Below are 11,730 nucleotides of genomic sequence, written 5' to 3'. Positions count from 1 at the left end.
GCTGCAGTGTTTGTGATACACACACTGGGAAACTGAGACTCTGTCATCAAACTACTTTCACGCAGGCCACCAAACAGCTATTACATAGCAGAACTTTCACTTTGTAAGGGCCCTTAATCCAGCTTTAGCATTTACTCTAAAAAGAGAATGAAGAAAACAAGGTTTTTGTTTGTTTGTTTTTTTCCGGGACAGGCTGGTACCGCTTGTGTTCTTGTGGGCACAATGCCAGATTTATGACACACAGATATCTCCTTTCTTCCGAAAAGCTTTTGCCTCACTGGCTTGAGGAAAGTACTGTAAAAAGGAAATCCAAGGTTTGAAAATGTTGTAATGTATTTGCTAATTTTTTTAAAAGTCAACCTCCCGGCTGTAACGTTACTTTGGCTCCTTGCCTAAAGCCATTGGTCACTGAGAAGAGCAGCCTGATGCAGAAGTGGCAGAGGTAAGTTCTCTTTCTTCTTCCTCTGTTTCACTCCATTTGCGTTTATTTTATTTCCCACCCCTCTTTTTATGTGCTTTTTACCTGCTCCAGGAGAAAAAATGATTTAACACTTCAGGTCATGGTCCTGTGTATAGTTGTTACTTGACCTTATGAGAAAGCATTTAAATTCAAAAAGTACAACAGAACTGTGATAAATCAGATTTTTTTAAAAAGGACAAATATTGCTTGCAGTGGGGTATTTTACCTCACTGTACCATACTAAGTTATTGCTAGTGACTGATTTGAGCATGAGCTAGTGGCATTTTCATTGTTTTACTCTTAAAACGGGGGCTTAGTTTGTCAGTAGTAATATTACACACCAGTCACTAAATATTTTACTGATTTCCAGGAACAGCAGGAAATGCGTGCATAGTGTTTAATGTTAGCATTTAAAGGTGAATTCTTAAGCATAGGGAGAAGAAAATCACATAATAAGTTAAACACTATGTGACTAACAGGGTCAGGTATTTTGCAAGCCTAAGTTAATCAGCAGCAGAAGATAAATAAATATGGAACGTATTTACTTTGGAAGACTATTTCAGCCAATGTCTTATCAATTCTGGGCCATGTTTGACCACACAATATGTTAATGATCAAGTGAATGCCTATTAGATTTGAGCTGCAATTCTAACTTGTTTGATATACTCAGTAGCACTTAAAACAACATTTTCAGAAGGCTGGACATCTAAGCTTAGGAGTTCGTGTAGCTAAAATGTGACTCTGGGCTTTTCTGAGTATTTATGGAACATTCAGAAAAGGAATGGAAGTCACCTTAGACAGCTATCAGACTCTGGTTGGAAAAGCAGACCAAGAGGGTGAAACAGGAATAGGTTAAAGAGTTGGGTGGTCATCTTCAATTTTCAGGACCCCTAAAACACTAGCCATAAAAGCACATGCCTATCTTTTCATCTCTTATACAACTCATCCTAAAGCAATGTCTGAAAAGTCCATGATGCCCACCTGGCTAAAACTAAATATCTCATTTCCCTGCTCTTCATGCAAGGAAAGTCATGCCCTCATACAGAATTTGGCCCTCATACTTCCTTATTTGCTAAGGTTTCAGTGTCTTCTTTTCGATCCATTGGTTTCTCTAGAGTTGGTTTGTCCACATAAGCCTGTTTAGATAAGGCCACCTCTTCTTTCTGAGGCCCCATGTAAGTGTTACATTTCTATTGGAAGAATTATCATTTCCCTGGTACAAATGAGACGTCTACAAGCATTCACTGAATTTCTCCTGAGGAAAAAACACCTCCAGGTCTCAACCAAGAAGATCTCTCTTGCAAGAGAGTTTCTCTCGCAAGAGGAAATGCTTGTGAGCCTGTCTCCTGGTCTGGTCTGAAAGGCAAGGGGATCGGCAACAGCTGCTCCATGACTCTTCCCTAAATTGGGGATTGCCTGGTTTAGGGAAGGGCTGGGGGCTTTGCCCCACTGCTCTGTCCCCCTGCCCTCCCAGCCCAGTCACTACTCCTTGCCCCTTTCCCAGGACATTCTCTGGTTTGGAGAAGAGATGTGAGGGGGGGAGGTTGCCAGGCCTCACATTGCCACCCCTGGACCCGGATGAGCAGTGGGGGTGGGACAGGGGATTGGAAACCCCCCAGGGGCCAGGAATTGGACTCAGGGAGACTATCCCCAAGCCCAGTTCCCTGGCCACAGGCTTAAATGCTGCCCCTGCTACCCACCTGGGTGGTGGGGGCAGGGATAACAGAGCTCCAGGAGCCAGGACTGGGGAAGCTGTCTGTGCCCCAGTTTGAGGCCCTGCAGGCTTTACATGTCACATGTGCTATTCAGCTGGGTGACACAAAAGGCAGTTTATTAAAAGCTGGGGAACCAGGACCCAAGGTCAGGAAAACTCCATTTCTGGCTTCAAATTGTGCCCCAGCAGGAGAGAGGGCAGGCTGTTAATTAATGGGCTTCCCTAAAGGCAGGGTTGGCCCAGGGAACAGCCTTGTAGTACACCTTAACTAGAGAGCTCACCTGTGTAGCTCTCCAGCCAGGGGACTGGAACGAATGTACACCCCAGCTTCCAGGCAATTTTTCTGTAAGAAATTCTTACTGGTAGAAATGAATGTCTGTATGCAGCCTAGAGCATTCTAGTTAAGAAAGTCTTTTGCAACATCATTAAAACAGTGCTACAAGTATTACCCTTGCATGATGTAGTTTCATGAGAAGTACTTATTGAAGAGAAGCATTCTCCTTCTAGCTTATATTTTTTCCTAAGGCACCTTTCTTTGTGCTATCATATCCCTTCTATTGTGTTGTCTCCCTTCTCTCGTCAGTAATAATTATCTGTCTTTTTTAGGCTCTGATCTTGCAAACATTTAGCCCACAAGTCACTTACCTTTTTTGTTCCCCATACAGATATTTACTGACTGGTTTCAAGTTATCTTGTGTTTGATAAACTATACAGATTAAAATGTGAGATTCTGCATCTATTAGGCATGTTTTTCTATCTTTACATTAATTTGGTGACTCTCCTCTGAACTTTCTCCAGTTCATCAGTAACATCCTTGAATTGTGAATAAGAATAGGGCCTCTCACTTGTAAATCTCAAGGCAGGGTCTTTCCATTTCACCAGTTTGTAAAATACCATGCATACCTTTAGTGCTACATACAGAATAACAACTCACATTGATGTTTTTTCTAGACAGGAAGGCATATATGTTATCACTCTAGAAGAGCAACCCATGGAAAAAAGAATCATTCCTGACCAAATCAAAGACAAATCACTTTCCCAAGACGAAAGTGTTGGGCCACTTCCTCCCAAAAGAATACATCCTACTTTTTCAAAGTTAAAGGTATAAAAGATATCACTCATCACATACTAACTTTAAAATATTGAAATGATGATCTGATGTTTTATAAAGATCCAGTGAATTTATATGGTACTACTTTACACTATACATGAGAGATAAGAAAACATTACAGCTTTGGATTTTGATCCCAAGCCTAATGAAATCAATGAGAATATTCAATGTGTTTCAGATCAGGATGTACTGTGGTAATGGTGTAGCAGTAACAATAATGAAAAAAACAGCTACATCATTGTTGTTATTGTCATCATCATGAGTTTTATGCATGAAAGTTCTCAGGGAAGAAAATACCTAAAACTCAAATAAAGCTGGTAGACAGTGCCCTGTGTAACAGCCCTTCTCAGATTGGACATGAAAATATAGAACACACTCAAAATTAAATTCAGATATTTTTATAGCAAAGCAGGAGTCTTTGTAAGTCAACTCAATAATAAAATACAATCTCTACTTTAATGGAAACTATTGAAAAAGGCTTTTTACACAACAACTACAGGAGAACAAAGTATCCAATCTGTGAATTGCCTCTCAAGATTAGATGAATAAACCATTCAGGTGTTGAAAAAAAAAATGTTCTTCATAAACTCTTTTCCCCCCTTTTTCTTCAGCTATTTCTCGGGGCACTAGCATTTTCCTTTTTTGCAAAAGGACTTTCTGGAAGCTATGTAAGAAGTATATCAACTCAAATTGAAAGGAGATTTGAAATCCCATCATCACTTCTTGGTATTATTGAAGGCAGCTTTGAGATAGGTATGTGCATTTCTCTCTCTCAAAATAAAGGTATGTGCCTTGGTAATGGAGGCATTAGAAATATATGGACTACTAGCAATAATTATGTTTTGAATCTGTTATTCCTTTATAGTTTTGCTTACATATCTTCTCATGGCACAGGTAACTTAATGGTGATGATACTGGTGAGTTATCTTGGACCAAAAGTTCACCGACCAAAAGTAATTGCTGTTGGATGTCTCATCATGTCACTTGGACCATTTTTATCAGTGATGCCTCATTTCCTAATGGGATGGTAAATATGGCTGATTGGTACACTATGCACTGTTTGGATGTGAATTTTTAAAGTGGATTCCTTTTAGCATATTTGCACTAAGCTGAACTGCAAATTGCAGTTTCCTCTGAATATTGGATCAGTAGCATTATAGGGCAGATATTTTGCTATTCATTGACTCTGATTTATTTACTGAGAGCCTGTCCTGAGCTTCTCAGCACTCTAGCCGTTGTAGCATCAAATTCAGTTCAGGCCAGCTGCTTTTCAGACAGATTTGCAATCTATGCTGAGTTCTTGGGCAGCTGTGGTTAGCCTATGATTCATATCAAAGTTAGTCATGGCTGTCACTACAATGTAGGTATACCTACAGATGCTGTAAAGAACAACTGTGCTTTCCATGTGTGAACCATTGACCCTCTTGCACACCACCAACAGCAGGCTCTCTCTCCTTTACTCTTCTGAATGAAGACTAGTTCAAATCATCCAGCTATTTGAATGTGTATCCAAGTAAAATACTGGAATTTTGTCGTCAGAATTACCTTTAACAATTAATGTGGCCAGGGCTGGCTTAAGGAGTAGGCAGCCCCTAGCTGTGAAGGCAGCACTATAGTCCCCTTTGGAGGTCTTTCAGAAGCTATCAATTAGTCTTTTTGGGGTGAACTCTAAATTGTGGTTCAAGTACCTATAAGAAGGGAGAGTTGATGTACAGAGACATTTCCTGAACGCTAAGGTCATATACAGTATTTGTAGAGGACAAGTCTTTTATATTTCAACTATAATCTACACAGTTGTTTTCCAGTTATAATTATGAAAGAATATCCATTTCTGTCAACAACTCCTCAACAAGTTTTTCAGCGTGCTCCCCAACATTACCTTTGCATCCTTCAGCTTCAGATGATATGGAAGCAGCTGAAGAGCTGAAAGATTCTGGTAAGCAAAGGCTCTATAATTCAAATTTCTCTTAGTTATCTTCATTTTCTATTTTTATTTATCACTAAAAGGAGACTCAATGCATGCACACATGGAGATAATGGAAATACTAATATGTATGTATATGTTGCTTGAAGAGACAATATGGAGTTAGAGGCCAAATCCAAAAAAAGATTTAGGTGTCTAAATTGGGCTATAGGTGGACTTTAGGTGTGTGCATACATTAAAAATTCAAATCCCCAAAGCCTCTGCTTAGTGGCCACCTAACTCTGGGGGCAACTAAATGCACTAGACACTTCCCTTTTGGATCCAAAGTTCCATACGTACCTGTAATGCCTTCTGCAAATGCCTAGAAGTGCCCCAATCTGAGTATCTAGCAGGTGCTTAGCTACTGTTTAATTCCATTTCCATTTAGAAACAATGTGAGAAAATGCCTAAGATCCTTGAAAGGCCGAATCATGGTTCATGCCTCACAGTTATGGAATTCAACTAGGAGAGTGGTGTTTTATAGCGTTTATACGGAGTGTGTGTGTGGGGGGGAGGGGCATCTTAATTAGCAAAGCTCTAAGAACAGTGCTAATTAAAAGTTCCAAAAGCATCACGTGTATCAGCATCCCTGCACTGATAAATGGCGGCCGGGTGCTTTGAACTAAAGTTTGTCAAATAAGCTTTAGTTTAAAGTGCCCCACTGCCATTTTTCAGCATGGGGATGCTGATACATGTGACGCTGGAGGATGCTGGCGCACATTAAATTTCCATGCTCCAGCAGACTCAATTAATCAAGTGCTCTGATGTGCTGGAATTACAGTGCATCAGAGCAGGCTCCCTGCATGTGTATAGGAGCCCTTAGGTTCTAATTCCTGTTCCTAAGACTGAGTATTTTACATTAGGTTATAAACAGACATTGTCTTTGGAGCAGGATCAGCTGTGCTGGGGGGTGTGTCACTGATGCCATTGTTCCACAGGCTCAGGCCTCTGCTGTTTCCAGAGTTTCAGGGACCAGGTCCTGTTGGTCAACAGCACCAAGTACCATGACTATAGGAGTTCCTTCACTCGCACATGTGCACCCCAAGTTGGTGTGTGGCAACCTGCAGGCACACATCCCGAGTTGGGGTGCAGGAGTGAGATATACCTCATGGGGGTCAGGGGTCATGGTTCCTGGACTTGTAGGCATGTGCCCTGAATTGGGGCATGGCAGCCTGATATGTGCTGCAGGAATCCTCTGCAAGGGGTTTCCTTAAGTGCGCCTCTGCAAACACACCCTAGGAATGCCCGTGCAGGAGAATTCCTATCATACACAATAAGCAGATGTGGTCCCATTTAGGCTAGGGACAGACATTCAAAAAGCCCAAGTCTGAATTGATTCAATCTTTGCAGGTTAGTTTAACCTGCAGAGATTGAACTGATTTACAAATGGATAGATGTTCACTTTTGATTCAGGAAATGAAGGCTCATGTCTGCAGTGGCTCAGGATAGAAGCTGGGGGGTACTAGAGTGAGCCCTCCCTTACCTTCTACAGTGCTGACCTGGGGGGGGAGGCATGGCCCCACCCTGCCTGCAAAGTCCCCAGTTGGGGTGTGCCTGGAGGGGGAGAGGGAAGCAGCCTTCACCAGGATTTTCTCCCCCCACCTCCCATGCGTTGCTCAAGGAGCAAGAGTGTTGCCAGCCCCTGGCTACCACTCTCAGGCAAAGGCGGCAGGGGGAGGGGAGCAGAGGGAGGACTGCTTGTGTGGAGTGAATGAATTTGTTGATGGTACTGAGCTTTTCAACATCCATCTCCTTGCTTCTTCATATTGTCTGCAGCAAACTGAGGGCACTCACAGGTCCCATGCATTGCAAACCAGGTCATTTCTCACATCTCTCTCTGTCCCTTCTTGAACATTGTCAAATTGCGGCCTTTGAAGCAAGCCAGAATCCAGCAGGGAGCTTATCAGAACACAAAGCTTATCAGATCGTCAAGAAAACCAGCTTCTCTCTCATTAGTTCAAGCTCTTCTTAAACATCTTTTTCTAAGGCATTTGTAAGGAAGAATGGAGGGACATTAACAGCTGGCCTGCTGATTAATTCCAAAAAGCCCTAAGTGGACACTGTTCTGTCTGCCTTTGTTCCAGTGAAATTGGAGACACACACACATAGATACCTCTCAGCTTAAGCTAGCATGGGGATAGCATGACCATGACCAGATGCCAGCTGGGATCCATACTGCTGGGGTCCATGCTGCTGGGGTCCATGCTGTGGGAGAGGGGAAGGAGGGAGGGGGGGATGCCCCCCTCCTTCTTGAGCAATGAGCAGCAGGGACGGGGTGGGGCAGGGGAAAGCCAAGCAGATGCTGCTGTGCCTGCTGTCTCCACCTCCTTCTCAGTCAGCCGGAGCTCTAGTTAGGGAGGAGAGTGGTGGGGCCAGCCCTGCTATCTGGAGCAGACAGCCCAGCCCAGCCCAGCCCAGCCCAGCCCAGGGCTCAAAAGCATGCTGTGATGCTGGGGAACTCTGATTTAACATAAACCAGGGGTCTGGGACACAAGGTCCATAAACTGGTTTGACCCAAATTACTTAAGCCTGATACTACATTCAACCAGGTTTATCTTAACCCCGTTTTGGCCATTTTGAAACTGGTTTATTTGCACTGAACTTATGTTCTGTTACAGGTTTAAACTGGCTTCTGGTCACTTACACCAGTTTGTGTATAATTTCTGTCCGTAGCCTTAAGGAGTCGCTAATTGTGACTACTTTTGGTTACAACAACATTTTTGGGCAATAGGATATCTGTTTGTATGCACTTGTGCCATTGTAAACATTTTTATGGTAGCACTAGGGCAGTAACATAACTAGGGGTGGGCAAGAGGGCACCCATTGAGTCTGCACCCCTGCAGTATTGCCATGCCATGCCATGCCAGGGACTTTGAAACAGTTCCCAGCTACTATTGCTTTAAGAAGGTGGGCAGAGCACATGACAGCAATTCAGTTGGGACTGTTTAGAAGTTTCCAGCTGTGTAAGGCTGGTGCCCCTTACCCTGCTTGCAGACCTGTGCCTCCTTCACCCCTGCTTTCAGAACCTGCAGCCTGATCCCTGCTCCCTCTCAGAACTCGTGCCTCATACCTCCACAATCCTCAGAATCTGTGTGATCCCCCGCACCTCACTCTCCCACGTTTTGCCCTGGGCACCAGCTTAGCTTGTTACACTACCGCACAAGCGTGACATCTGTTTTGTGCCCTTAGACAGTCAGTCATACAGACAATCAGACTGGGCCCTGGCTGGGAAGGGGTGGATGCACTAGGCCTATGCGAAGTAGCAAGTATACAATTCAGATTCAGCCAATTTGGAGGAACAGTGATTCGATTCAGTGATTTGAGTCACTGTCCTGATTCGATCTGGCCTAATCGGATTTGAAGATTTGGTGCTGATTCAGGAGATTTGGCCATAGACTAAACAGGTAGCAGTCCTTGAGGACACTGGGCACAGCTACCTCCAGCTGGTACATCTGTTGTGGTGGGTGGAGGGGAGAGCAAAGGGGTGTGGGTGGGGGCAGATCAATGCCCCAACATCAAAGGAGGGATTGGGGCTGGGACAAGCTGCCCAGCCAGCGCTTGGGGGTGCAGGACTTGGGGAGGAGGGCTCCCGCCACTGCACGCCACCATGTGCTGCTGGTCCAGGAGGTCATGGGAGCAGGTATGTGCCCCCAGATCTGTGCAGGGTGGGCTGGGCTGGGCTGGGCTGCGCTCTGGACAGGCAGTGAAAGGTGCTGGGAGCGGGGGCTCTGCCCTGCCACCACTTGTCCAGCTGAGTCGGCAGGTGGGGGTGTGTGATGCAGGCGCAATTCACTCTGGGTGGAAGACACTGGGAGTGGGGGCTATACCCTCCCACAGCTCACCCATCTGGGGTGGGGAGGTGCGGTACAATGCCACTGTGTTGCCTCAGACAAGTGGTGTGCAGTGGTGGAAGCTGCTCCAGCTTCCTCATGCCTCCTGGACAAGCCACGGCTTTGCACTGGTTGGGTGAGGAGCAGCAGGGCAGGGCTGGCAGCAGGGGCTATGGGTAATTTTAGGGTGGCTGCAGCCCCCCCACCATAGACTCCCCCTCTCCACTGTGCTCTGTGGGGCAGGTGGAGCCAGTGCTGCGCTCCAGGCTGTGGCTGGGGCTAGCCGCCTAGAGCACGGCCTTGGCTTCACCTGCTCTGTGGAGTGCAGCCTGGTGGTGGGCAGCTGGGCTAGCCTCCTGCATAGCCCAGCCCAGCCCAGCCCACACAAATCTGGGGGCACATGCCCACTCCCATGCCCTCCTGGACTGGAAGCACGGAGCAGCACACAGTGGCGGGAGCCCCCCTCCCTGAGTTCTGCACTGCCCTGGCTGGGCAGCTTGTCTCAGCCCCAATCCTTCCCTTGCTGTGGGGGCATTGATCTGCCCCCAGCACACCCCTTCCTGCCCCCCTCTGCCCACCACAACAGACTTACCAGCTGGAGGCAGCTTTGTCCAGCGTCCTTGGGGACTGCTGTCTGTTTAGTCTATGGCTGAATCTCTGAATTGGTGCCGAATATTTTCTGAATCAATTCGGAGCCTTCCAATTCAGTTTGGACCTTTTAATGGGTCTCCTGATTTGATTCGGATTTGGCTGAATCTCCAAATTAGGCTGAATCTCCTCCAAATTGAATTGGCTACTGAAGCTTCAAACAGCCCTAGGATGCATCTCCCTTGCAACCCTGACACAGACCTCTGTGCTCTACATCTCCTATTGATTAATTCTAGGCACTTCTTTCTTTTAGGTGACTAACTATGCCCACATACTTCTCTAGGAGCACAAGTGTTTGACTCTGCATTTGGAATTCTATTCTTGGGTCCAGATGCCCACAGCTAGCTATTGCAGCACTGAATTTGTAGGTGTCTAAGTTCTTTATTAGAACTGGTTGTATGTGTAAAAGTTGGCCAGATTAGTGTTTCCCATTGTTTACCTGCATATGCAATTTTCTGTGTTTCTACTACTGACTTGGAAAGAGCATGTATCAATGGCCACAATTAAGTAAAGAATTGAAGTTCATGCTTTATGTTCATTACATGTTCAAATGCCCTTGATTTCTGTGTGACTACTTTCATGAATAATCACAATCAGGTCCCTTACTAGGTCATCCTGCTTGCAAGGTTGACCCCTTTCCCAAAAATTATTGTGGGAATTTCACTGAGGCATAAAGACACTTGTCATGGTATCACAATGGGTGATATTGTAGCAGAACACTAATGATTTTTGTCCAGAAAAAAAATCTTCAGGAGATGGTTTTCTACACTCAGTCTAAGGTTATACTTCCAGAAGGAGTAAAAGAGGTGGAAGGAAAAAAAATGGGAATGAAATCCATAATGGATGTTCAAAGGGCACTATTTCAATTTGCATTGCAAAGTGGTGTTTCTGAAAGCTCTGTTTTAAAAAAATGTATATGTTGATTTCTCGTAGAATGTGAGAAAACAGCAAATTCCTATCTGTGGATGTTTGTACTCATGGGAAATCTATTACGTGGAATTGGGGAAGCACCAGTTATACCACTGGGGATTTCATATATTGATGATTTTGCCAAAGAAGAAAACTCAGCATTTTACATAGGTAATCACTCAAATTCTTTACATTAGCACTTCTGTACCAAAATTTAAGCATAAAATATATTCCACCAGCTGTAGTCTGCATTCCTGACACTATGAAGATAAGCAAGGAATGCTAAAGATGTTCCATGCATTCCTTATTCCCAATGGCTCTTTCAGCATGGATGAGTTTGCTGCTTGTAAGTACAGAAACTGTGAGTGGTCCAAGTGGGCCATGAAAAGCTACAGGTGGCTTTAGAACTACAAGATGAGTATCCCACTCTACAAAATGAGCGGTGAGAGATCATAGGTGTATACAACAGAAACAGGAAGCACATCCCCCGCCCCCCACTTTTCCCCTATCCCACTCTTTTCCTTTAAGATAGTGGGATAATTATTATAAAATGTAACCAAAAGCAGTCAGAGGCACAAAAACATTGTTTGGTTTTTGTAGGCATCATAGAATAGATACATTTGCCTGTCATGTTATGTTGCCTGTCATGTTATGTTTTATTACAGTCTTTCTTTTATGCAGTAACAGATTGACCTGGTGCTGACACCCTCATGTTTTATGAGCAGTACCTTATTCCATAAAAGTCACATTGCCATCAGTGGGTACTCTTGATGTTGAGTTGCACTGAACAAGATACTGTTCAGTGCAACTCAGGGTATATGGATCGGTGTGACAGGGTGCCGTCTTTGGCTGCATTTTTTTTTTATATATAGGCCGGTGTGTGTGTCCCCATCAAGTCTTGCTGAATTTTCCTTCTCTGGGGATCAGCTCTCCCCCATCCCCCTCCTTTTACTTTCCTGCCATGACTTGATCTTACTTGGTTCTAGAAAATAAAGAAGGAGGCTGACCTACAGGTTCCCAGACAGGCTCCAGGCTCACCACCTGTAAGATAATGAGCTGTTGCCTTAATGGCAAAATGCATGCTCCTACCTCCCC

The 11,730-nt window shown here is 44.6% G+C and overlaps 1 protein-coding gene across 3 annotated transcripts in view; it reads left to right on the top strand.

The window, feature by feature from the left end:
- The first annotated feature begins 237 nt into the window (after window positions 1-237).
- The window catches only part of LOC109296280 (solute carrier organic anion transporter family member 1C1-like), a 75,078-nt gene continuing 63,585 nt past the window's right edge, over window positions 238-11,730 (top strand). The window contains exons 1-6 of one of the 3 annotated variants that reach the window (XM_019515620.1): window positions 238-442; window positions 3,126-3,276; window positions 3,897-4,038; window positions 4,180-4,312; window positions 5,091-5,221; window positions 10,660-10,806. In XM_019515620.1, coding sequence (XP_019371165.1) covers window positions 426-442; window positions 3,126-3,276; window positions 3,897-4,038; window positions 4,180-4,312; window positions 5,091-5,221; window positions 10,660-10,806 — 721 coding nt within the window. In that variant the 5' untranslated portion in view covers window positions 238-425. The remainder of the gene's footprint in view (window positions 443-3,125; window positions 3,277-3,896; window positions 4,039-4,179; window positions 4,313-5,090; window positions 5,222-10,659; window positions 10,807-11,730) is intronic. The other 2 variants (XM_019515619.1, XM_019515618.1) reach the window with 2 other exon arrangements.

Source organism: Gavialis gangeticus, unplaced genomic scaffold (genome assembly GCF_001723915.1).
Source record: "Gavialis gangeticus isolate Ggan-Ray unplaced genomic scaffold, GavGan_comp1, whole genome shotgun sequence".
NCBI lineage: Eukaryota > Metazoa > Chordata > Crocodylia > Gavialidae > Gavialis > Gavialis gangeticus.
This window is presented reverse-complemented; position numbering and strand designations above follow the sequence as displayed.